This window comes from Tetrao urogallus (genome assembly GCF_951394365.1).
Source record: "Tetrao urogallus genome assembly, chromosome: 5".
Taxonomy (NCBI): Eukaryota; Metazoa; Chordata; class Aves; order Galliformes; family Phasianidae; genus Tetrao; species Tetrao urogallus.
Genome location: NC_136818.1, coordinates 20,208,130 through 20,234,882, shown reverse-complemented (window position 1 = coordinate 20,234,882; position 26,753 = coordinate 20,208,130). Strand labels below are relative to the sequence as shown.

Sequence of the window (26,753 nt, the reverse complement as noted above, 5' to 3'; positions counted from 1 at the left end):
AGTAGTAACAGACTAGAGCCCTGTGAATTTGACACAGAAGGAGGAGCTGATGCTGCTTTGGAGGAGTGCTCGCAGCTACCAGTTTCTTCACTCCTAAGCTAGCTGTGTGAGATACAGCTTGTGCTGTTAGAGACTGCCCAATTACACATCACTTCGTGTCCTGGATGTCCTGGGAGTCTGCGTTGTCCGTGTGCCTCGTGCTCGTATTTACTGCAAAGCGCCCGGGCTGTGTGAGTTGGGAGCAGAAGGGGGATCTTATATCTTATTTACGAAAGACTGAACCAGTAAGCTGAGCGTGGGGAAGAGAGACGGTAAGCTGGATAACAGCAGGGTAAGAATTGCTGCGTCATTTCTCGCAGCGGTGTACGGTCCGCTCACTCGCTGTTCGGCTTCCGCACGTGCCGGGCAGAGCTGCCGGCTGCCTACCGCCTTGCTGCGGCTCCGCTTCAGTTTCGCCCTGCGGCTGGTTTTCCCGCCTTTCGCCGCACTCCTGCCGCCGTGCGGTGCGTGCGTGCAGCCGCCCCTGAGGTGACCGACGCCGCGCGGCCCTCCCCGCCTCGCCCGCTCTCTGCGCCCTGAGGGGCCGGGCCGCGCCTGCGCGCCTCGGAGCGGGGCTGCGCGGTGGGCAAAGGCGGTGTAAGGGGCGGGGAGAAGGCGCGGGCCCTCACTGCCGGCCCGGGGCTGGTGGTGCGGCGAGTGCGGGGCTGAAGGAGCGCGGCGAGGCGGTCTGCGGCGCTCAGGTACGAGGGGCCGCGCGCGGTCCGGTGCGGGCGCGAGACCGAGCGGTGGCCGTTGGGGCGGTGGCTGTGGCGGCGCCGCTGACGGAAACCGCGGCGGGTGGGCCGGGCCGGGCCGGCTGCGAGGCTCCGAGGCTCCGACGAGACGGCGGGAGCGGCGATAGCGACGAGAACGTTTGCTCCGGGTTGTACTGCCATTTCAGCCCCTGCACGGAAAGCGGTCCTCCCTCCCCTGCCGCGTAGCCCCGCGCCGTGGGCGCAGCGATGCTGGTGCTGGTGCTGTGCGCCGCCGTGCTGGCTGGAGGCCGGGCCCAGGACGACGACTGGATCGACCCCACCGATATGCTCAACTACGACGCGGCGTCGGGAACGATGAGAAGGCCTTACAAGGTACGAGAAGCGCTCGAGTCAGTCTTCTGTCTGTCCTGAGCCGCGTCCTGCTGAGGGGGTGCCCTTAAGTCGCGCATTTATGTAATATTGGAGTTGTGCTCTTTTTATCATTCCGTAAAGATACATTCTGGTCCGTAAACGGAAAGAAATTGTACATCTGTAACTCTGCTCTGGGCAGTGCTGCGCCAAGTGGCTCTCGCTGGGCACCAGAGCACGGCGTTATGTATCTGAAAATGAAGCACTGGTTAATGGGTGACGTTTGAGTTAAGCTACCGAACTCCTCAGTAACGTACTGGCAAAACTTGTTCATTGTATGAATGTGTTGTGAAACTCGATGGAGTTCTACTGTGTTGGGCATCAGAGCCTTCAGAAGGAAGATTAGATCTGAGTAATGCTGTGCTGTTAGTACTCCAGGAATATGGAGAATATGAAATATGAAAGTACAATTTGAAGATGGTGGATCACAATCTGCAACACCACGTATCATGAGATGCATGTTGATCATTATGTCACATAGAGCACTGTAAGCTATGGCTGGCTGCATGAGCACCCTTGTCATTCTTCAGCTTTGAATTTTGGTTTTGTAGTCTTGAATAATTCTTCTTAAGTATTTCAGAGTATTGTTTTAGGAACCTGATAAAGTACAAATTGCGTTATTTGTCTTTGTAACTCTTGTGAAGAGAACAGCTCCCAAAGCATTGGGATGCTACTTCAGGGTGAAGGGGGAAACTGGAAAGTTGAGCAAGGCACACAACAAGGAATGCAGCTCTGTTGACTTTAAGTCTGGCTGTATGGCCATCGTGGCCGGGGATTTGGGCTGGCTGGAAGCTGTCCCTTCATTTGCTGAGTCAGTGGTTAGCCAAGCTTTATCTAATCTGATGCACTGGGGCTCGTGTGCTCAGCAGCTCTCAGCCAAGGGGAAAGGGTGAGACCTCTCCTTTTGGGGGCAGCATGCACAGGCATAAAGCAGCTGTTGGTTCGGAGCCTGAAATAACAGCAGAGAAGCAATGGAATGTAGCTGAGAGCGTTTGCAGAAGACCAACCCTCGTTTTAGCACCTTTGCTCCTGCCAGTCTATGACCTGTCTATGGAAGTGTGATATGGCACGTTGGTTAAATTCTTGGATTCTGAAAGTTGTTTTTTTCTTATGTAACTTCAGGTAAACTATCATGATTCTGAGGATAAGACAGTGGATGGAATCATCAATGAAAACTTATCAAGTTGTTCCAGGGAAGTGGATTCTTTGCAGCGGAAGGTTTGTTATGGAACTTCAGAGTATTTTCCAGTCTCTATTTTGTGCCTGATGCAGAGTTGATGGATGACACAGGGTAGCATAGAGAATTGTCGGTTCACTGTGGGAAACCATGCACTACTTAGAAGGAGCCTCTTTGTGTGACTTGTGAGGAAAGAAAGTGGTTTGATTTCAGTTCCAAATTACTGTTCTGTCTGTTAAGGGCTGTTTCCTGCAATGTTCTGTAGTGGTACAGAAGCTGGTAGGAGTTATGTGCAGCACTGACAGTTTAAATGTGGTGGTGTTACTTCATGCTGCCACCACAGCTTGGAGAATCTGACTTTGCATCTGAGTGTTCAGTTCTGGTACGTTTGAAGGGCTTGGCTGTAGGTGAGAGCGCCTGTGGCTGCCTGCAGTGTGCAGTGGCAGCAGCTCCCAGAAGCCCTGTAGGCAGCCCACTCTGCTGCTTCCTCTGAGGTCAGAAAGATGCGGTGATGCTTGTGTAGTCCTCAGTTGTTTGGAGACCCCATGTGAAATGGGATCTTGGTATTGTTCTACTTGATATGCTTTACATGGTACAAACTCAAAATTTAAGGATATTCGGATCCATAGTTTTTCTAGTCCTACTGACGTGGGCATTCAAACTGTTTCACTACCAGATCTGAAATCCCCAGTACTGGCCAATGCCATGGGAAGCAGCGGCAGCATGAAAAGCTCTTTAGCAACTGCATGTTATTTGTATCTGATGTGTGATCCCACTGACTGTGGGATTATTGCTAAACTAAAGAAACGTGACACTGTTCATCGTGAGTTTCTTGTGTTGGTGGTATTTGTTTATTCTATAAACCAAACCGTGTTTGAGCAACAAACGAGTGGAAATGTCTTTATGTTGCAGATTGCAGAATGTGAGAACAGGAATGCCAAATCTCGTGAAAGCCGGAGCTTTTATATTTTTAAGCGGTACTTGAATAAGATTTTAAATGAAGCTAGGAAACTTGGCCTTGTGAGTATCTGAAAATGGATTAAAAATGAGTTTGAATTCATTCCATCATGCTTCAAATTAAAGTGAAGGAAACTGAACTGTGAAATTAGAAATGATGGAAGTATGTGCATGCAGTATTGCTGTCAGAGTTTGTGCTGTTTGCTGACGGGAGGCACAGTTGTCTCTTGTTCTGTAAAGCATCCAGGGGCAGCATGCGCTGGGGTGCAGCAGTATCTAGTAATGCCCTGTCCGGTTCACCTCAGCAGCTGTTAAACTCGTGAGAGCTAGATTCCGTATTTGCTTGTGGTAGCCCTTGTAGGCTTCTCTTTAAGACCTGATCACAGTGCCCAGCTAGGAGTAGCAGCTTTGAGTTTGCATGTAAGAATTACCACATCTATTTCTTCATTTTATTGCCTTTGGAGATAGTTTTTATTTTATGCAGGGGTAGAACAGTAATTTTTTAGCAATTGGTAAAATTAATGTTTTAGAAGAACATTATGTTTAGCAATACAACATTTCTTATTTCCCTATTTAGAAGCTTCTGTCTGTGTTACCCACTCATGAAGAAGTTCAGTGGCACCCACAGTGTGTCAGTCCTGAATGCCTGTCAATGAGAAGTGGTTGTAAAATTTAAATCATGGCTCAGATGACCCAATGCAACATTTTTAGGTTTTTGCACTAGAGTTGAAAGAAAACAAAACAGCTGCATTTTTGTTCTATATAGGCCTTCATCCTGCAATCCACCACAAAAGGTAGCCAACTTTTGTGTATAATCAGGGCTAATAATCAGGATTTTGCAACGGAATAGCATTTTTCTTACATAGATGTTAGAGGGTGCCTACTGGAAGTACAATTGTTTTGTCTTGCTTTTAATTCAGCCCGAGGGAAACATGGACCAAGTGCATTATGATGCTGAGATTATCCTCACAAAACAGACACATCTGGAGATCCTCCGGTTCCTGCAGGAGGAAGCGTGGCAGCCAGGTGCTGTGGATGATGCACTTAGCAATATTTTGATCAATTTTAAGCACCACGATTATAAAGCTTGGCACTGGAGATTTGAAGACACTTTTGGAATTGATCTGTATAACGTGTTCATGGTAAGAGAGGAAAGGCAGTAGTCTTGTATTGATTACTGTTTTCTCCTGTTTCTTTGTGAAGCAGTATTACCACCTTAACTCTGCATGAAAACCTGTCATAAGCTCTTTGGTTGTTGAAGCTGTAGGGCAGGTAGTTATTTGAAACACAAACTTTTGTATTCCCTTGGTCTTACTTTCTTCTTGTGGCAATGCAATTTTTTTTTTTTTCTGGAATGCATTTTTTTTTTCTTTGGTCTTTTGTAACTGCTGTGGGACTCTTTGGGCTCTGTTGGTTTGTTGTCACGACTTACATTCATAATGCACAGGTTGTCAGTTGTCCAGATTTGTCTCTTGTTCAAATAGATGCTGTTGCTGCTGGCTTCTATAGGAGTTGGAATGTATTTCTATTGAGAGAAGCATGTATTTGTGGTCTTAGATTTTATAGGTTAGAGTTTTTGTGAGTTATGTGGAAAAATTATATGTACTGTTGTACAGCATGGAAATGTCATATTCTTTAAAATGGATGTGACATCCTCAGTGCTGAACTGAGGATGAGCTGAAGTTCTTGGAATAAATCTTTACAAAATATGCTAATATTTGTGAGCTAAAAAGACCTTGAATGTAGCTTGTCTGGCTGTGGGCAGTGCCTTGCGCTTAATGAAAAAGCAAGCTGTTATCAATGCCACTTTCGTCCTAGCAGTCCTCAGATGGAAAAAGGCTGTGAAGTGCTTCTCTGAAATTCTGCTGCTGGTACTTAGAACGTAACCATCTCCTACAACCCACAGCAGGTGGCAGCAGTCGCTCTGTGATTCATACTGTGTGCTTTGCAACTCAAGTGCTGAACTATGCCAATTTTGTAAATACAAATACTAATAGGTAATGTTATAAATGGCATAAGGAAGAAACAGCAAAATAATCAGAACAGTGACGCTTTTTTACTTTGTACTGCACCAAGTATGCTGTGAAAGCAGTAAGTTTTTCAGCTGCTCTGTGCAAGTGTTGCCTGTAAAAACAAAAGCTGGGAATTCTTTCATATGTACACAGAGTAAGCCTGAAAAATTCCAACTCTGAATCATAGTTCTGTTTTCTTTTTCAGATACTCTTGTGCTTAGTGTGTGTTGTCATTATAATAGCTACAGAGCTGTGGACACGTATCCACTGGTTTGTTCAGCTGAAACGTGTTTTATTAATAAGTTTTCTCATCAGTTTTGCATGGAATTGGCTTTACTTATATAAGGTAAGTTGTTTTGAAAGCTTAATGGCTTTTAGGCTTAACATTTGATAGTTATGAGGAACTTAAGGTAATATACGATGATTCTTAGTCTGTCTTTATTATTCACAATTACTTCTGATTCTCCTGCAGCGGGCTTTTGCACAGCATCAAGCAGAAATTGCCAAAATGGGGCAGTTTGATAACATTTGTGCTGAGAAGTTGGACTGGAGAGAGAGCCTTATTGGTAAATACACTTTTTCATTGTTTTTTAGTAGCTTTTATGATCACAAAATATTCAGTGGTTGTGTCCAAAATACTCTAATTTCTTTGTGAATTGCAAGTGTGCTGAATGTTCTTGAGCAGTACACAATTAAGAGGTTTCACCGTTCTTCCTCGTCACAAGACGTTCCTTTCTAACCTCTGAAGGAGAGCTGACATCAAAAATGATGTTCTCAGAGCATGTCACAGAGTTGCTTCTTTCTATCAGAGCCTGACCTGTGAATGTTCCACCAGCTGCTCTCCCCAGCACCACTCAGTGTAGGTTACTGCAGGTAGGACAGCAGAATTAAAGACAGTTTCTCATCAGCCACTCATGTGAATGCAGCAATTGATAGGCAACTATTCAATCTACTTCTGTTATTTTACAGAGATGGCTGAATTGCTTTTTATTGTCCGGTATTTATTATTCAGTACTGCAGCAGGTGGACTAATGAAGCCTGTTGTGGTCTCACCTTTGAAGTTCAGAGGCTGTGGTTGCTCTGTTTGTGTTAATTTCAGTGGATTACAATATGACTTTGCTGGTGTCATAGATTACTTAGAGCTTTATGATTTCTAGGGACTAAATTCATCTAATAAAGAGAACTTTCATGACTAAGCATAGGAAAACCAAAGTTTCTTCTCTTTCTTTCCTGCTTTCCCTCTCCTTCCTGAGTCCCTATGACTGGATAAACTGCACAGCCAAGCTAACCTCATGTTGTTGAACGTAAATCTTGGCCTTGAACCATATCTGGAAGGTTTATCTTCCATCTGTAGTTGAAGTGCTACTTCCTGTATTACTGTTATGTCATAAAATATGTTTTAGCAAGTAGTGAAATTGCATCCCTGCTTTGACTTCAGGATGGCTCAGAAGACAGTGGACATTTCAGGATGATCCATGTCAGAAGTACTACGAAACTTTGCTAGTAAACCCTGTGCTGCTGGTTCCACCAACAAAGGTAAGAGCCAGACCCAAAGGAACTCTCTGTGTTTCTTTGTAACCCATCCCAACACCAGGCTTCCCTTTGTACTTCTCCAGGCATTGGCTATTACTTTTACCACCTTTGTGACTGAGCCTTTGAAGCATGTGGGACAAGGTATTGGTGAATTCATCAGAGCGCTTATGAAGGAGATACCACTGATTCTGCAGGTTCCAGTGCTAATCATGATGGCTCTGCTCATTCTGGTTCGTGTGCATTTATGGTATTTAGAAGCTCAAATTTATTTTTACATAGTAAATTTATTTAAGCATCATTATTCATTTCTTATTTGTACTGTTGAACAGATTTCATAGCACAGGTGAAATTATTTGTACAAGGAATTTTTTCCATTAAAAATCTTTTAAAGTTCAGTTTGGGATGAAATAGCATTAAACTGCTTGAAATCCTAGACTCTGTGACAGTTAACTTCAACTTTGTTCCCATTTCTTTCTTAAGAGTCATTACACAGCGATGCACAAAATTGCGTTTTGTACATGGAAGCAGTGAGCAGTGAGACCCTTCTATGTCTTTATTGTAGCAAAAAGATAAATTACAATGTGGCAGCTGCTGCACTGTGCAGAAAGTTTGAATTTTGTTGTAGCCGTTTGATCATCAGTAGTTCTATTTCAGTATCTTTCAGTTTTGTGGCTTTGCATTCTGTGTGAAAACTGTAGGTTGCAACTGTTCAGAGTTTTGTTTTGTCTTCCCTCCCCCAGGCTTTCTGCTATGGTGCAGCATCATCACTGTCTGCAATAAGATATTTAATGCCTTCTCAGAAGAAGAGGCTTCCTCTACCTGACGGTCAGCAGGAGGAAATAGACTTCAGTCAGTATGATGGGAGTAAATCCGATGGCTGCTATTCACAGAAGACTCCTAGCATTTACAGAGGCCACTACAACAGAGGAGATGTTCAGATGAGACCTGGAAATAGCAGCAGCAGTCTTGATGTGCTGCATGCAAGTGGAGAGCCAGATACACGAGTAGAGGAGTCTCAAAAACCAGAAGCTGGTGTACGTTAGTCTTGGTGCTCCTTGGGATTAGATTTGATAGACTTCAGTGTCATCTGCTAGAATGTGCTTAAGCAACAAACTTCACCCAAATCTGGTGGGGAAGATGTAGCTGTTGCCCTGTAAGGAGCTATAGATTACCATGGGCATGCTTTATTCTGGAAAAATACGGAGCCATGGTTAACCATGGCAGGAACCTCCTGAATTAAAACACTTGAACGTTGGTCTGTCAGGGAAGATAGGTTACCCACAGAAGGAAGGGAAAAGAAGAAAACTTCTCTGTGAATTGCAGAAAATTAAAAACAGATCTATACTCTAGATTGTGCTTATTCCCTGGAATGGTTCCTGTGGGGAAAAAAAAGTAAAAAGGGAGTATTGACAATGTTTGAAGTTTGGAAATGTGAGGGAGTTCTGTCTCTGGAGTTGAGAGGCATTTGAAGCTACAGATACCATCGGTTTGGGTTGCTTGATTAATAACTTATTAATTTTTACAGAATAGATTTCACCCTGAAGCTGAAATTCGTAGATTAGAACCTTCTCCAGCTGCAACCCATACCGGAGAAAAGGCACTTGAGCATCAGAAGCAGTGGACAGATAAAGCAGAGGAAGAGACTGCGAAAAGTAGTGATCCTAACAGAAACGAGGAAGGACAAAGTTGTGCAGTGGGACCTGCTGAAGAGAGGAAGAGCAGCACGTGCGAGTCACAGGAAGGAGACTGAGGAGTCCCCACACTCTGTGGTAAGTTTTGTCTAACATGTAATTGTCACATACTTGCTAGCTCCAAAGCTACAAGACAATGTAAAATCTTCAGTAATTATAAAATATTTGGAATTATATGGAGCCTATCTCCATAACTATTCTTTAATTGCTCTTTCACTCTGAAGCTAAAATTAAAATTGGATTCTTCTCTGGGGATATAATACTTAAAAATTTGAAAGGAAACTTGATTTGTGAATAGCCTAAGTGATCAGTCTGCCACCATCAGCATTAAAATCAGCAGTGTGTAACACTTAGATCTGTATGTTATGTGAGGTACCAAGGGTTCTCAAGAAATGCATCAATACAGGTGTGTGTTGAGGCTGAACATTGACCATTAGAGCTGTTTCTCCCAAAAAACACCCTAGCATAGCGCATCGTGTTTTCATGAGAAGTAGTGTTTGAGGTCCTGCAGTAAGCAGCAGCCATATGTTTGTTATTTGGAATGTTTAAAGCTCATGTACTGCAGGAATTAGCTGCTGTTTATGGGAGTCTGTGTGAAGTGCTCACCATCCCTGCGAGACCTTTGGTGCAGAGAACACTTGTGGTGGTGCAAATGTACCTCAGCTTTTAGAATTACACTGACTGCTTCTACTTAAAATACAAGTGTAACTTTAGAAACAAGTTCTGCTTGTTCCCTGCATTACTTAGTGCAGTTCTGTACTTAAGGAAGTATTAACAAAATAAACCTTGTATGTTTTTAAGGGTATTTTCATTGTGAAGAGGAGTAAACCAGATTAGATTTTGATTTAGTTAATTCTGGTTTTGTGTTTTGTTTTGTTTTGTTTTTTTAATTAACAAGATGCAGAAACACAGGTTGGAAGAAGCAAAGTCAGACACAGTACTGAAGTAATTTCTCGATTACTTTTATTAAAAAAAGTATAAAAGAAAATGGGACCTTTTTTCAGGGAGGTACAAATCAGAAAAAAAAAATCAAGTCTTTATCCTTATAAAGAGCATACAAACCTAGGTCTCAAACTAGGTGTGGTAGAGATCGCACACCTACAACAACATTACATTGAGGGAGAAGAAAACTGCTGTGAATGTTCATCAACTAGAAGCAATTAAGAGGAAGATGCAGTAATCTGTATCTTAGACACAGCTAGAAGTAGCTGCCCGATACAAAGACACAACTCCAACTAGCAATCACAAGTGTGGTGCTGCTACTGTACAAAAAGTGATTATAAAGGAGACAAAACTACTAATTGCAGTCCTTTGTAAAAAGACACGTACGTTTTTCCAGCAAACAAAATGAAACTTAAGATGCTACTGTACAGCAGGAGCCTGTGCATCTCCTCAGCTAGAACTCGGTCCTTTTATAGCAGAGGGTAAGTGGACTCTCTGTTCATCCATTCTCTTAGCTTGGGATCGTACAATGAGGCTGAAAAAGTCCTCATCTGGTACAGTTGGTCCTTTTGCAGATGATGGAGGAGCACATCTTTGATCATCCAGTCTGGAACCCTACAGACAGACCAAGCAGTGAGGCTGCACATTTAGTGTGTAATATTGAAATAAGCAAGCAATGTAACTGGAAAAAAATGACTAAAAGTTTTCTTTTCACATGTGAAACTGTAAGTTTTGTTTCAGGCTTATGCCTTAACAGTTCTCAAATGAAATTACTATGTTAAAAGTTCAAGCGTAGTTTTTCTAACTTTTACTTAGCTGTTAAGAAGACCTCCTGTAATAGAAGAGCTGTCATCCTTCCTTTCACTGCAAAGGGTGTGAAAAATAATTACTGGGTTGTCAGATTTGGAAAAGCAGTATCTAGAGACTCAACAGACCGATGCATTTTAATCATAGGGTTGCAGAGCAGTTTGCATATAGTGTCTGAGCTGTTTCTATATTATTTCACACCTACTTCAGGAGGCTCAGGGCTTGTCACGCCATTGCCTTGGACTGTCACCTTTGTGTCCTTTTGTGTTACAGACTGGATATACACAGTACACAGTATTCATTATATTAATGTCTAGATTATTTGCTTGACTCGGAAAATCAGCCAAGGTTCTAAAATAGATGATGCTATTTCATCAGGTTGATGAATGCTGATTCTAGACTCAGTGCCAGGTGTTGCTTTCCATGAAAGCTAATACAACTTACCTTTGAAGTTCTCAGTAGTGGAATTTTTTATTTGGAGATCCAAGTCTTTTTCATTAAACTATTTGGTCTAGTTGGTATATATACCGTGCTATACTTAGCAGAAAAACCACTTGCATATACCATGAAGTATTGTTACCATAATTTTAATGATGATCACTAATTGCCAACGAAACTTCAATACTGAATTTTCATTTGCTGAGTTAAGAATTCCTGGTATGTCAGGTGTCCAGCAAACAAAGCCAGCTCCAAACACACTGACAGACTCAGTTGTTCTCCCTCAGTTTCAGCATACCTCAAGCATATCAACATGATAACTTGTAGCCACTAGATAATTTAATATATATTTAAGATGTATTGTATTAAATATTCTTTAATATGTACAAACATATTATAATTTTATATGTGCTCTATTTATAATAACTATATTCATATAACATTTTATAATTAATATCATATAATAATAATATAATTTATTATATATCATTATTATATAACAATAATGCTATATCTAGTATGCCATTTTATAATTATATAATACAGAATATAATATTGCTGATATTAATATTTCATTATATAATATTACTATTATATTATTTTGAAATTACAATATACTATGTATATATATAAATATATTATGCATTTAAGTCAATAATATAACTACATTACATAAATATGAAATATTATTACACATATAATAATGCATTCAATATATTTAATAGCATTACATTAAATATACTGTTTGTAAATATTATGTAATATAGAATTTAATATACATTTAATATATATTAACATAACTATATAATGTATATTAAATTGATTATCCAGTGGCTGTAAGTATATAAACACACCCATAAGACTGTATGTGAGGTTATGTGTATATAAAAATGTGTGTAATGAGGCTGCATATAAGAATGATATATGAGTGTATACATTAAAATATGTGTAAATGTATGTTCATAGATATGACATACACATAGTATTTTATTTTCATACATGCATGTTTGTTTGTTTTTTTAACTTCAGTTCTTTATCTACCAAATATTTATCTTAAAACCTTTGTGCTAAGCATGGAAGCCTTCTCAAAGACGTTAAATAGCAGGATGCACACATCAAACCCCAGCAATCTCACAGCCTTACCTGGCATTTGATTAATATATCAAAGAAGTCCTCATCTAGCTCTCTGTTGTTACTGGCCATTAAGTGGCCCAGCACAGACGGACTGGTGCGGTGGTTAAGACGAAGGCCAGGCAGATTGCTAAAGCTGGCGCGCTGGTCATCAAGGCGGCGGCTCTGTGAGCTCGCGAGTAAATCCAGAAAGTCATCAGTGTGGGGTGAGACTACGGAAGCAGAAAAGGCTAAGGGAAGAAGAAGGAAGACAAATGAGCACAGAAGCTCCTCTCCGTTCAAATACTTTTTCAGAACAGCATTTGACAGGAACTGAAGTCAGCTACAGATCTGAGTTTCAAAATTACATTTTCGTATTGTTTTAGGTGGAGTAGAGGACGTTGCTACTGAAGCAGCTGAGAATCTGTTCTTCTCCTGGAAGTGGCATCTCTGATCATCCATCCTGTTACTCTGGAATCGGCTCAGCAGATCAAAGAACCCTTCATCTGCCACTGTTTCTCGACTGTTTCTCTGAAGAGGAAAGAAAAGTGAGAGGTACTTGGAACTCAGAAGTACCTAAAAACTAGGACAACTGCAGGGCAGTTTGATTCCAGTAATGTATTTGTATATCTGAAATTCATTAAACTAATTTTGTTTAGTCATCCATTCTTGTAGACAGAGATTTATCCAAAGAAGCAACATTTATAATATGGCAAACAGTTCTGGAAGGTAAAATCTAGTAAAGAGATTTTGTTCTCAGAAAGAAATAGTACACTGATTAGTATAAGCCCACCAAAAACCCCAGAGCCCATAGGCCATGAAATTTCCATTTGCTCCTTAGCTCTGTGTTGAAAAGCACTCTTCTCCCTGCAAGATCAAATGACTCTGTTGTTTTCTTTTTAATCAACTTCCATGAATAGTGCAGTAATCTAAAATATACATTTAATTATACCTTCCAGTGTCTGAATCCAAAAAGCTACGTTTTTCAAATTAGAAGAAGCAGGATAGAAAGGCTAGAAATAAAATATATGCAAGTTATTTTAGACAGTCCATTAGGAAAATGTAGTAGTCCCAATGGTAGGAGAGACTTATAGCTGTCACCACCCAGGAGACAGAAGGAGAACGGCTGATTCTACATCAACTTACAGCATTTAACTCAAATATATAAGTAGAACTAAAAATGTTATCTGCACAAACAAGTTTTCCATAGTTTTGGTCAAATCAAAATTATATGAAATCAAGGTTATGATCTGAGAGGACTCCAAACCTACCCTCTGAGAGTTGGGAAGGCGGTGGTCAATAGAATTACTGGCATCCTGCAGAACTTTGGAAGTGGTGCCATTTTTATACTTTTTGCCTTTGAGTCGATTTACAAAATGCAGTTTTGCTGAAGGTTTGGCAATGAGTGGTTTCTGTTTAGCAAGAATCTCACTGTTCCAGTTCTGAACCTAAAAAAAGAAGCCAAAACATTTTCATCATATATTGTTTTATTTCTTATTTGTGTATTTATTCTTTTCATCCCCAAAATGAAGCAGCTTTATGCTTTTCATTTTATCCAGCCACTCAGACATAAACCCCAGTTTTGTTCTGTTACTTGACCTGTGATTATTGAGATTTTGTTACCTGAATCAGGCCACTACTGCTACTGATCAGTCTTATAACTGAACCATCATGCAATGACTGATTTGATTAAAATGTGCTCATGGCCTGTGTAATCAAACATGCTGATGTTTTCATTGCTGAGGGCCACAGAGAAACTGTAGAAAGAATGGAGAAAATGCCAGCACGAGAGCAAACAGGATTAACTATCATTCACTGAAAACAGTAGAGAAAACAGTCCGACAGAGTTCCCCTAAATACTCTTCTAAAATAAGTGCCCCAAAAATCTGATAACTTCCTCTACAATAGCAAGCTGTTCTAATTGGAAAAAAATAAAAGTTCTTGACCCTGCATCAGAGCCTGTAGCCACAATCCAGTCTTTCAGCAAAACAGAATTCATTCTAAAGCCTGAGGGATCAACCCACGTTCCAGCTCCAAGATGACAGTATCCTGTACAGTCAAATAATGCTACTGTTCATCATGTTGTTCTACACTCCCTTACTTAGGGAGTAAACTTCAGAACCTACTACATGAATGTCTTGAAAAGAGCCCCTTTATAAGAACTAAGCCACAAAACTAGGTTAATACTTGATTATAAAAATCCACATGAAGCATTTGAGTATATTTAGGGCAGACAATCACAGGCTACGTCTTTTGAAAGATACCACAGACAAACGCATTCAGAGAATAAGAAAATGGAGCTGATACTGCCAAAAGCTTAATGGTTCCCTGCAGGGAAATCCATTTGCAATAAAACCCAGGATCTTTAGAAATCAGTATCCAAAGCAGTGCTCAAAGCAACAGTGCTGCTGCATCTGCACCAGCTGTCACCGTGTAAGCTTAGAGATTTCATTTTGTATTTCTAATCATGGCAGAATGCTTTGGATCACTTGAAAACATGGGCAGCAGATACCCCAATATGCAGGAAAAAAATAGCAATATCAGCTTACCTTTAGAATCATTTGTATGGAATTCCAAAGAGACTTCTCCTTGAAGACTGAGCTAAAGCTTTGGAGTTCTGTTCTGAATCACTTTCTGCATTCTGTTCTGAATCATTTCTAACATTAAACTCCTACAAAAACCTTTAGATTTCATTGCAATCTCACCAGCAGAATTTTTTTTTTAAAAAAAAAAAAAAGCACGAACCTTTTCTGGTGTTAATTTCATAAGTTCCATGTTCTCCATACTGTGACGACGTCCCACCCTTGGCCGGGTACCTTCAAGAAGGAAAAAAGTTCATCTTTTTTTGCCATTAAGGTTTATGGTGTCACCTTCAAAGCTGTGCCTGTGTTCATCAAATGCCCAAGATAAGCAATTCTGAATTCCAAACTCACGAGAGAATAAATAATCAGTAGTAAAAGCAGCTTTGAAAACCACACAACTGTAACGTATGCAACTTGCTTTCATCAGACAGAACGGAGCATGGATCTTCACACAGAAAAACATCACATGAAGCAGCTTTAACTATAACCCCTTCTGTTCTTACACTAGCACAAAGGAAAAAGGAGGGATGCAATTTGGGCAGAAAACAACTACATTTGCCTCATCAAAAAAAGACTGATTAGAAACTTCAGATGATGTGTTATCTGAAGAAACGAGGCAGTAACCTGGGATTCACAACGGAAATCCTCCAAAAAAGTAGGAGCTGAAGGGATCCAGCACTGCACCATTTATTTATGGGGAAAAAGTAAACAATGCAGCATCTATAGTCAGAAAACAATGCAAATATCAGAGTTTTTTTTTGAAGTTTGATCTTAGAAAGTATTTGGAGAAAAGCACGTACCATTCAGACTGTTATCTACCGCGTGGCTTTCTGACATCATGGAGGTGTTTGTGCTATAGCTTAATCCAAGAACCATTTGAAGATCTGAGAGATTCAGTCTAGCAGTGAGTTCCCCACTTCTATCTCCTACCTGTAACCAAATAAAGTAAGCAGTTCTGTTACTGTAACAAATACATACACATATGTAAATACAAAGGAAACTTTGTTCCCAGACTTCTAAGAAAAGGGTTTAAATGTTTTTCTTGTTGAAAACTGTTAGAAAACCATCTTCTTATCGAAGTACATCAAAGGCATAAACCAAAACCTAACATAACCTCTGCTATGCTCTCAGTGAGAGCAAAAACCTGGCAGCCAACAGACATAAGTGACAATCATACCTCTCTGGAGATCTCCAGGTGCCTCTCAGCAAAGTGCATAGCTTGGTCATGATTGCCCAGAGCAGTATATGCATTCCCTAAACTCCAGCATGCTCTTCCTTCACCAATTCTGCAGCAAATAGAACATCTTCAGGGATACATTTCACTCTCTGAACGCTAGGTGTCATGTTTTCATAATATTACCAGAATAATACTACTGTGCCAAGGAAAATTCAGACTGTCTCCAAAAACGATTCCAACACCATCGTGTTAAGTACCTTCTAAAAGAACTGTGATCTGGTATAAGCGTAAACATGAGCAAGTCTCATCAAAACTTAAATTTTAAAATTTACAGCAACCATTTAAGTCACTCCTTATAGTTTTGCAAACATGGAACACTGCACAACCCCCTTTCTGTCCCTCAGATTGTGTGGCTTATTATTCACATATTCTGCTTATTTTGTGCATTTAAAAGCTGTAAAAACAACAACAACAACAAACACCACTGCCACCACAAAAACAAACGTCTCCCCCCCTCCCCAAAAAAAGCTTTACAAATAATTTTAGAAGAGGCATAATTTACTACTGGATTATCCTCCCTTCATCATCCCTTCTTATTTTCTTCATTTGTGGAGAAGAAGAAGAAAAACTCTTGTGAAGATACCCAAGCTACTACAATCACATCTTGGAAAATATGTTTTTCCCTTCATTTTTGAAGGCGATACAAAGAACACAAGATCTAGAGACAGTCATTCATCAGTTATCCTCCAATTGGATTCATTATCTGCAATACTTGCAAGGGCTTTTTTTCCACTGTTTCAAAACAAGCTCAGTACTGCAGGGAATCACATTCAAACGTCATACACAGAACAGCGTCCGCTAAGTGTGAAGTAATAGGAATTGCTTTAAGCATCATATTCATTAAACAATCTCTTAGGGCTTACTTGTCATTTAATTCCTGAGCAATCACAAGGTGTTTCAAATGATAATCAATTGCTTTCTCATAGTCTTGAAGCAGAGTGTATGTGTTTCCAAGGCTGTAGCAGGCCTGTGCTTCCACAGCTCTATCCTTAAGCTGCCTAGCCAGCTGTAATGTCCTCCTGAAAGAAAGGGTTAGTCACCTCACAAATCACTACTTACACAAGTAAAAATCTCTTACGTAAACTAAATAGATTAGGACACCAGACTGACAAATTAGCAGCTAATAAATTATCTTGCAAAATCTTATGAGATTTTAGGCATCTTCCTCTCCCATCCATTGCAGTCCATTTCTGTTTACTTCACTGCAGAGCACACACAGCCCTCAGACTGCATGCTCTAATGTTAATGTATTGCTTCATCAATAATTTACAGGTGATTTGCTGGTATTATGTACTTGAAACAGTTCATTATCAGCATTAGAATAATTACTGTGTGTTCTCCATCAACTTGAGCAAGACAGACCTATAACCACCAAGCCCTCCCATCTCTACAAGTGGAATAGAATCTACTCAATACTGAGGCACTATATTTTCCAATTTTCAAGCCCTGAAGTCCAAGTAAGACGCTAACCCCTACACTGCATCTTTGCACAGCTTATATTTTTCTGAGTTACAGCAGCAACATGGCTGTTTACATGTCTAGAGATAAAGAAGAAAAATCTTAATTACAAATTAAGTATACAAAACCATGTTGATACGCACCGCTGACTGCAGATGGTGAATATACCTGAGATAACTACTAAGCTCAAGTGTACTAAAAAGTCACTTTGATCAAGCACTCCAGAACTCGCTAAGAGCTAAGACAATAATGCCTGCTTCTAGAATTAAGTGAATAAGTGCGTATCAAAAGAAAGGCATCCACAGTGCTGAGAAATATCTATTTAAAAGTAACTAAAAAGATCAAGATTAACGTTGTCTTAGAAAACCTGAGTAAGCAGGGAAAAACAGAATATTTTTTTTTACTAAACAAATGCAGCCTTTTTCTAAGTGTGTTTTGAAGAGATGGCTGTTCTACAGTGAGCTCAAGTACCAGCACAAGAGCAATTAACTCTATGAGAAGAGGTATAAATGTAAGCAGTCGACTAACTTGTAGTATTCAGAAGCGGTTTCAAATTCACCCAGGAATATGTAGGCATTTCCAAGATTGCTGTACGCTCTTCTTTCAGCTGATCTATCACCAAATTCTTTTGCAATTAGGAGACGCTTAAAAATGTGAAATAAGCATATTAATCACATTTTGTACTGCATAACATACATTTGCACACAAAATTGAACGCCCACAGACTTTCCAACCCTATCTGTTCTTTAGGCCAATGGTGCTTGAAAAGAACAGCCAGACTTGACGCTAGGCCTTAAGATCTAAAGCTTGCATTAAAAAGCTCATGGGAGTATACAACAAAACACATGGATACGAGGTCTGGAGCAACCGGTGATATTTCATGTTGCTGTACCTGCTCATGGGCTAAAACTGCACTCCTGAAGTTGCCCAGAAGATAGTGTGTGTTTCCCAGATTTCCAAAGGCACGTCCTTGTGCTGCTCTATCACCCAGCTCTGTGACTATTGTCAGGTTTTCCCTGTTTTGAACAAGTGAGAAAAGAAAAACTACTGATTTGAAGTCATTTTTTCTCACAGTCATTTAAAACAGATCATCTTCCTATTTACATAAAAGGAAAAGCAGGATATTCTGCTTTGGCCTACTTTAATGGCCTTTATGCAACCACAATTCTTCCACTGAGTAATGAATACGTTCAGTGAGATACTGAACTGTGCTCTTGTTCATGCTGACCTGCTAGTTTCAAAGAAAAAAGCTATATTATATGCAAGTACACAACATTCAGTTGTCTCAGTCTTGTTCTAAGAGTAATGCTGAATCCTAACGTAGGGGAAGGACTTACCTGGTAATAAAAGTACACTAAAATGAGAGCTAAACAAAAAACTGTGTACTCTCCAGTTGAAAAGGAAGAAATTCACAGGTCTTATAGCTCATGACTCCACAAATCTCAATATTTTAACAAACCAGATGAATGTATCTTCTCCATCACCGATATTTAGAGCTACTACTTACTCATAGTAATTTGCAGCTTTTTGCAAAGCATTTTTCACATCCTCTGGAAGCTCCCCTGGATCATGTGTTCCAGCACAAGCCACATTTTTCCCTTTAGAGTGATAAACATTTCCCAGATTATACAGTGCTCTTGCTTCTCCAACCTGAAACAACAATAAAGCGAGGCATTAAAACTTCCTGCTTCCAACTCCTGTGTCACAACAACCTTCAGTGCAATCCACAGAAAGGAGTTTGTTCACTGCTTGCCAAGGCACACTCTGTCCATTCTGAGTATGCTCTCATTGCCTACCCACGTCATGGCCACTTGCACTCCTCAATCATACTGTATCACATATTATTTCCTTTTGAGATACATAAGATACATAACAATTATTGAGGCCAATTATTAAAAGAATTTTTTTTTAGTCTCCTAGGTGAAATCAGCCATCTTAAACCTGACAGATTCTTATTTCTATTAGAAATACTGGAATATTCAATATTTAATTTCCTCTGAAAGATGGCGTTACCAAACAGGGTTCACTACTATGTATTCTTTGGAGTCTATTTCCGGATTTCTAAGCATCACTCACCTTATCATTAAGCTCTCTGGAAATATCCAGATGTCTCTGACAACAAACAATAGCTTCTTCAAAGTTTCCGAGTACCTTCAAGGTGTTGCCCAGATTTCCACTAGCTTTAGCTTCTCCCACCAAATCTCCAATTGTCCTAAAATTGCGCAAGTAAAGTAATTCAAAACCAAGCCAACAATCAGAAGAATATATGGAAAGAAAATGTAAGCATATATGTATATATCTATAAATATTCCATTCAATTATATCTAAAAGGCATTCAAATAAATATGGTTCCGTCTATCGTTATGGAAACACTTAATTTTGTTTCTTAATGATTACACAAAAAAGCAGGCCAGGATGACAGAAAGTTTTAACTGTTCCTTAGTTTTCCTTGACTATCATCCTTTTATTATACAGTAAACCTACTGGTCTCTCAGAAAGCTCAGAAGAAATACTACACTTCTAGGTTCTGAATGAAATTAAGGCAAAAGGTCACCACCGTCTCTGCCTCTGATACCTGGGGAATAACACAACAAAACAGCAGGTTCCCACAAGGATGCTCACTGAATGTGGGCACCTTCATAGTTACCACACTTAAGCAAGTAAAGGGGGTGGAAAAAATAGATTTTTGCTTATATTGTGTTTAAGTCCTACATTAGCGTGTGTGTCTTTTATCGGATCTACAATAAATAATTAAAAATGAGATCATAAATAGTGTATGAAATACACAGCTGTTGATTTCAGTGTATTGTATTGTGAGTTTTACACAAAGAAACACGAGCAAGTTTTATCTTTTAAACAAGAGAGCCAGAAAGATTTGAGTTTTGGGAACAGAGAAGGGTAAAGAAAGGTTGGATTTAAAGAAGCTTCTTAATTACCCACAAACCTGGTAAGGCCTCCAGTTAGTACTAGGATTATGGTGCTAGGCTGAGCATTAGCTCCCAGGTTAAAGGGCAGTCAAGTTACCTACCAGGCCCCCGACCCTCTCCTGTCACCACATTCATGCATTATCTGGCATTAGCGGCACGTTTTGGTAGGCAGACCAAGAGCCAGCTGCTCACCTCTACAAGAATAGGATGAAATGGAGAACAGGTTAAATATATGAGATTACCTTGCAAGAGTTAAATCATGGTGATGGTATTCCAAAGCCTTTGCATATTCATGCAAGTAGAAGTAGGCATTGCCTAGCTGGCTGTAAATAGCACTGAGTGTTTTTAAGTCTTCGGTTCCAACCTGAACAGCTGCTTCAAAGAAAGACACACCAGCTCGGCAATCTCCTGCTTTACACAGGCGCTCACCTTCCAAAGCCAGCTCCAGGCAAGAAGCCTCCATCCTGCATAGGTTAAGTAAAAAGAGAGGCCTGTCACTCTGTATGCAGTACTTTGTCCAGTAATCTTGAGTTCTGAAAAGGTGTGTTTTACTCAGAGGGTGATGTCCATTTGTTGAGGACAGGAAGTCAGCACCGCAGTACAAACAACCACCATGATTCTCTAGCATTACAGAAGCTAAGGCTGAAACACAACTTGGCAGCTCAGTAGTGATATGTAAACATAGCAGTGGAACAAAAAGCTTCAACTGCTTTTATTTTTATATCTTGAGGAGGAAATTCAAACACTGCTTTGTCCATATACAGCATCTGTAGGATCCTAAAACGCTGAGTATTCACCATCTAGATAATTTCAGAACAAAGAACTAGAACTCAAGTGACTACTGCCAAATACTGATTTTGACAAATGTAATAATATAGCCTTAGCTTTTTACTGATGGGCTCATGGAGGCAGAATAATCAAAGAATTGAACACTGTAATGGTGACACATAGGTACAAATGGATGTGGCATTATTTACAGCAGGCTAACAGCAATTGCTTTCTCCCTTCCAGCTCTGCATCCCTGAAGAAGTCAGTTTTACTCTTAGGAAGCTAATGTAGTTACTTACAAAATGTATTATTAAAAACAAACATCTTAAAAGTCCAAATGTTCTTGTGTATCAAAGGCCATGACTACTTCTCCTAAAGGTCTTTCCAATGTAATTCACTACTACTTCATACTTTCCTATTATTTCCTATAGTGTCACTGTTATGAAAATTCTCAGTGCAAAGAAAAAAACAGACTTAATGTCTATTATATGTCTATGTCAATTCCTGTTACTTTAATGAAAAACCGTAAGTCCAGAAGACACTGGAATATGTTGAATTATTATGAACAATCATGTAATTATGCAGGTATAAAATAGTGCAAGCAGTAAAGAAGATATCAGTGAATCTGTGGATTACATTTTGAGCAAAGAATAAAGGAGCTCAGAGAGAGAACAGTGGCTGCCAAAAAATATTCATATGCACTTCTGCTATTGCGAATTCAGGCGTACAAAAGGTAAAAAGGTCAAATTTCATGAAGTGTTAACAGCCATACATACTTTGCAATTGAGATGAGGAGGGTGGGGAGGCAGAAGGTAGGGAGGAAGACAGCTTTAGAGTCATAATCCTGAAGCGTTCTCTAACTTTTTAGGAACGTCTGCATTTTAACAAAGTTTACAAAAATGCCACCATTCTACTTTTAGAAGATATTTTTTGAGAAGAAAATTAGTAAGAGACATTCTCTAATCGTTCAGAAAGTGTGTGCCAAATACTGCCAAAAAATGTTGGCCATGACTTTGTCAATTGGTGTATTGTTGTACGTTTTTCTTCTTGATGGAACTATGTTTTGGCTGTTTGGCATTGCAGTCCAAAATAGAACATTTTGCATAATTTAATATATCTTTGTTATCAGATAATATCAAATGCCAGATAATGATATCTACGTGGTTGTAAGAATAAATATTCTAGAAATCTAGTTCAAAACATATGCCTGCTTTCCTTTACATGCAAAATCAGTAATAATTACAAATGTTTGCTTTTCCAACAGCTGTTTTAGCAGCAGCACTAGAAGACGGCTGTTTCTACAAGACACAGCAACAAAATATTTAGTGTACCTGCAATTTTTACATTTATTTTTCTAAATCAGAAAAGAAATAGTTTTATACAACAATCTACAGAAACCAGAGTAAGAAGAAAGCATTTTTGACAAACCTACCGACTTGCCAAGAGAACCAGAAGAACCTGGATCGTAAGTAAAATAAGCTACTAGCACAAAATAGTACCATACCTGCTGGTCTTTGACATTCCACAACTTAAGCACAGTGAGATGACAGACATATTTAACTTTTGCAATTAAAAATACTGTCTGCTCGGTAGTCGGTAATGATGCCAATAGCAAATGGTAACTGAAGTATGAAGTTCTTCCCAGGCACAACTTCTCGGGTTGGATATCCATAACACATGTGATGGTAAGTTTGGAAGCTTCTCAAGAAGCTAAAGCACTCCTATTGCTAGAGCACACAACTTGTTTTTTGTTACATGGTGCAGGTGTTGAATGTAAGACAGAAAAGGCAGAAATGATTAAGCACAGCATGTTACACCATCAGCAACTGAAGGTTTAAGATTTAAACACATCATTGGGTAATCTTAATCCTATCCAAAGAGGTTCTCTCCGGGCACCTCATGTTAACTGACATGCCTAATTAAAGTGATGGCTAGAAAATATGGTGCTCCTCAGTGCGAAGCTTTAGAACATTATACAATCGTGTTCATTTCCTCTCATCTTTAGCTTGAAAGGATTGCAGTAGAGCTTTCAGTAAAATGCCTATATGGCAAAAAAAAGTCAAAATGGTAGCATAGTATTTATTATTCATGGTACCAGGCTCCAGACGTATAAATTGAGTTAGCCCATTAAAAAATCATGTTCTTATTTGCGATCTGAGAATGCTGTGGACCAGGAATTTTTCTGATATTCTCTGCACTGAATTAATTTCACATTATTTCAAAGACTGCCAGATGCAAAGGCAGCATTACCATTTTGTGAAGGAACTTGAAACAATCTTATGACTCTGCAATCCTAATTTAGTACCACTGATACATATGAAAGATGTGGTTTGTTTTCTATTTTGGTGTTGTGTTTTCTTCCCCATACAGAAAGCTAAAGCTGATGAGTATCAGCTATTTCAATTCAACCAGAATCATAGGAAGTAAATGAGAACGAGAATTGTTTGGGTAAAAAAGAAGTCAAAATGTAATACTACTTGAGCACACCTCCAGAAAGGTTGCTTCAACAGCTAGTTGGAATCTTTGCAACAACTTGAAGCTATATGGATCCATACACTGGCCTTCCATTTTCAAAGTCTAAACACTATAAAAAAAATAAAAACAGATGAAAAAAATTTGATGTACTACAGTTGCTTCTACTCAATATTTTACTCACACTTCAGAAAAGCTGTGGAATTATTATGTTATTTTACCACTTTGGAGCAAAAGGGTTTCTACATTTATCTGTAAAGTACAAAAATGGACCCAGAAAATGTGTATATATGAATATATATTTTTTACAGACTTTGGAAGACTGTTCTAAAAAAAAATCACACATTTTTAGAAGGTGTACTTAACTGTTCTACAGTCAGCAACCCATCACCTCGTGTTCTCAGAGACTGTTCTAACTGCTAATGGTTAAACAGCATGCCAGCAGAGCAGACAGAGCCAGGTTATCAATGTTTTAGGAAGTCATTAAATAGTTAGAAGCAGAATATGAAATTACTTTCTCTGTTCCAAGGGCTGAATCAAATGACTTATTTATTCAACACAGAATGGCTAAACAAAAGATACGCTGAATTCACAGAGACAAGAAAACAAGGCCCATTCATCTCCATACTCCTAATGAAACTCTGTTCCTGCTAAACAGAATAGCTTTCTTCCAGACACAACTGTGGAAATACTCCATTATTCTGCTTACAGTTGCCTCCACCTGCTCTCTGAGAGGCTGGCATCTCCTGAATAATTTCTCATTTGTAAAACTACCTCATCCTTATCTCTGCCTCCAAGCTCTTCATCTTCCCTGGCTCCCATATGCTTTGTTTTGGTTTGGTTTTTAGTCTTGTCTGACCTTCATATTCTCTTTTGAAACCTGACCCTCATAAAAACACAACCCCTAAACATACGCCTCCATCCAGGCCTCCCTGTTTTTCTCCTCTTTGGACTCTTCCATCCTTTATCTGTTCGCATCTTGAAATGAAGAATGGAAAACTGCTAAGAAATAAGGCAAGAAGAAGAAAAGAAGATTACGCTGATTATATTAGTCTTTTAACACTGGTAATTTAGTTTTACTCCATTCAATTCCTACTTAGAGGATTTCTGAAAACTTACTGTTTGGTGGGGTGTTGCCTTGTACCTACGCTGTGAAACATGGATCCACGCATGGACACAAAACTAAAACCACCTATTACCTCTCTTAAATTCTGAGAGAAAAAATCACTAATGCCACAGAGTCCTATACTACAGATGGCAGACTGCTCCTCATTCCTACCTCATTCCTGGTTTCCATACATAACACAGAAGTGCATCACATTGACCAGACCAAACAACTTAACTACATGGCCACTGGAGCCCTGTGTTTAGTCAGACTGTTACAACTTCAATTTTTGATGCATGACTTAGGAGGCCAAGACAAATTACTTCTACAAATATTTACTCTATAGATCGCTTACTCATTAGTCACAGTTATTAACATCAGCATTTCATTTTAAGTCACCAGTTAATATTATAACAGTTCTTTCTCCATCAGTGTAAGCCTTTTGCAGTTGCTAAACCCAGTTTACTGTGTGCCACTCAGCTGCTGTTGGGAGAAAGCAGCAGCTCATGCAGTAAGGAACAGACCCACAGTAGGAGCAGGCCAGTAGTTTCCTTGTGCAGCCAGTTCCAACAGAATGCCAGTGGGAAAGTTTGTCTGAATTTAGGAAAGTTTAATATATGAAAAAAAAAACCCAAACAACAAAACAAACAAGGATTACATCTCCATATTTTTCAAATGTTTCTCAGATTACAGTTCTTAAAGAAAGATTTAATAAGGCACGAATACTTCTTTTGTTAATCAGTATCATTTAAGCTTGTACAGAAATAGAGAATCAAGCTGTAAGACATTTTGCTCTACCCTTAGTTACCAAATTTGACAAAGTTACTTCTGGCTTGTCAATGTAGACAAGGCAATTGGCCATGGCTTTCTTTGCTCATTTACTGTCATAAGAGTAACCTTAACAGCCCCAGCTTTTTTGTTAGAGAGCAAGGATGTACTGCAGTTGTCTGGGAACAACCTAGGGCATCAGCTAGATGCAGCCAAGAAACAACAAACACAGCGGAAATACCAAGCTCACACATCAATGATTTCTGCTATCAAAGCCAATGTATACAGATTTTAGCAAAGAAAGAAGAGTTGAAAATAAACGTTATTTACCATTTTTTTCCATATTGACCACGAATAAGTTCCCCCTGCTGAGTGCACTGCTAACCAGAACTATTACTGTACTCCTATGAAATGGAAGACAACCAACCAACACTCAGAAAGCTGTTCTGGCTGGATACTGCAAGTACGTTCATGTTCATGTGAATTAATTTTAAGCCACAGCACATGCTGTCTTACAAATAAGGGTGGTTCTGTGTTTCTCTTAGAGAGGAAAATGCCTCCAAAGAAAGGCTGACTGGGGGAGAGGGCAGGGGAACACAGAAGAACCACGCTTTTCATTTGTTTTTCAAACAATCATTCCACTGTTCCAGCGTCCCTTCTGTTGAATGAGCTGCAAGATTTACCCTTCCCAGCAGCAGCCACTCAATTACAGTGCACTGCACAATGTTTCTGTTGTTCAAATTCATTAGGGGGAGTCTGGAATGCTAACATTTCGTCTCACATCTATAAGGGAGATTCCAGAAGAAAAAGGATGAAAGCATTCAGAAGCGAAATGGCATATCCTCTTGACTTGCAATTATAGGACTTTCTAGTTCAAAGTACCAAAGCAGTTTTTAATCACTCAGTCGAATCTATTATAGGTAAGGAAAACAGTGCTCTAGATGACACTGCCCATCACAGCAGCAGTAATGGGACAAGTACAGAGAACGTTAGCAGACAAAGCTCCATAGTTTGCAGAGGCAACCCAGAAACTAAATGAAGAGATAAGATGTATTACCACGCAGGGATCATACGTTGGATCATTCTATCACAAGTCCAAGAAGAAAGACAATAGAAATACAAACACTCATGCACTGTTCTGCACCCGCACACAGTTCCAGAATCATCCAAACTATCCTAACATATAACAAAAGTGAACTTTCAAACTTGAAAAATGAAGGAAATTAGTGATTTAGCTTTCAGTTTCAATCTCAGTAGCAACAGAGACACCAAACTATTGCAAACATGGTTAGTTTTCTAACATTAACAGTACTTATTCATCCAAACTAAAATTCATCATCTTACCTGTATCGCACATGGAAAGACTGATCTTCTCGCATGCTTATCAAAACATTACTTTCCTCCATTGAGCTGCATTATCAGTAGAGAAAACACTACTGTTCTGTAGCAAGGCGAGTAGTTTGCTACGGGGAATTGTTGTCAGAACACCATTCCAGTTAGTAGGTTAATAAATTGGCATACAGGTATCCTAAGCTGCTGTTGAAATACTCTTCTTTGTTACTAGGGTAAGCAACTCACTGCCAGACACATCTTAAACTTTCAGAAA

The 26,753-nt window shown here is 39.5% G+C and overlaps 2 protein-coding genes across 2 annotated transcripts; one reads left to right on the top strand and one right to left on the bottom strand.

Moving 5' to 3' along the window:
- Positions 1–1,001: 1,001 nt before the first annotated feature.
- On the top strand, positions 1,002–8,592 carry CLCC1 (chloride channel CLIC like 1; the record flags this gene model as incomplete). Its single annotated transcript, XM_079535643.1, has 10 exons — positions 1,002–1,127; positions 2,286–2,381; positions 3,253–3,360; positions 4,218–4,439; positions 5,515–5,655; positions 5,782–5,875; positions 6,748–6,845; positions 6,926–7,072; positions 7,583–7,876; positions 8,368–8,592. The coding sequence occupies 10 exons, from the start codon at positions 1,002–1,004 to the stop codon at positions 8,590–8,592; spliced, it is 1,551 nt and encodes a 516-aa protein (XP_079391769.1).
- A 1,333-nt stretch (positions 8,593–9,925) lies between these two features.
- GPSM2 (G protein signaling modulator 2) lies at positions 9,926–26,553 on the bottom strand (the record flags this gene model as incomplete). The annotated part of the gene is made up of 14 exons (XM_079536257.1): positions 9,926–10,090; positions 11,864–12,081; positions 12,199–12,361; positions 13,102–13,278; positions 14,576–14,646; positions 15,213–15,342; positions 15,590–15,698; positions 16,513–16,668; positions 17,636–17,751; positions 18,000–18,123; positions 18,615–18,757; positions 19,184–19,319; positions 20,277–20,498; positions 26,492–26,553. 14 exons carry the CDS (start codon positions 26,551–26,553, stop codon positions 9,926–9,928), a joined length of 1,992 nt encoding a protein of 663 aa, XP_079392383.1.
- Between the last annotated feature and the right edge of the window lie 200 nt (positions 26,554–26,753).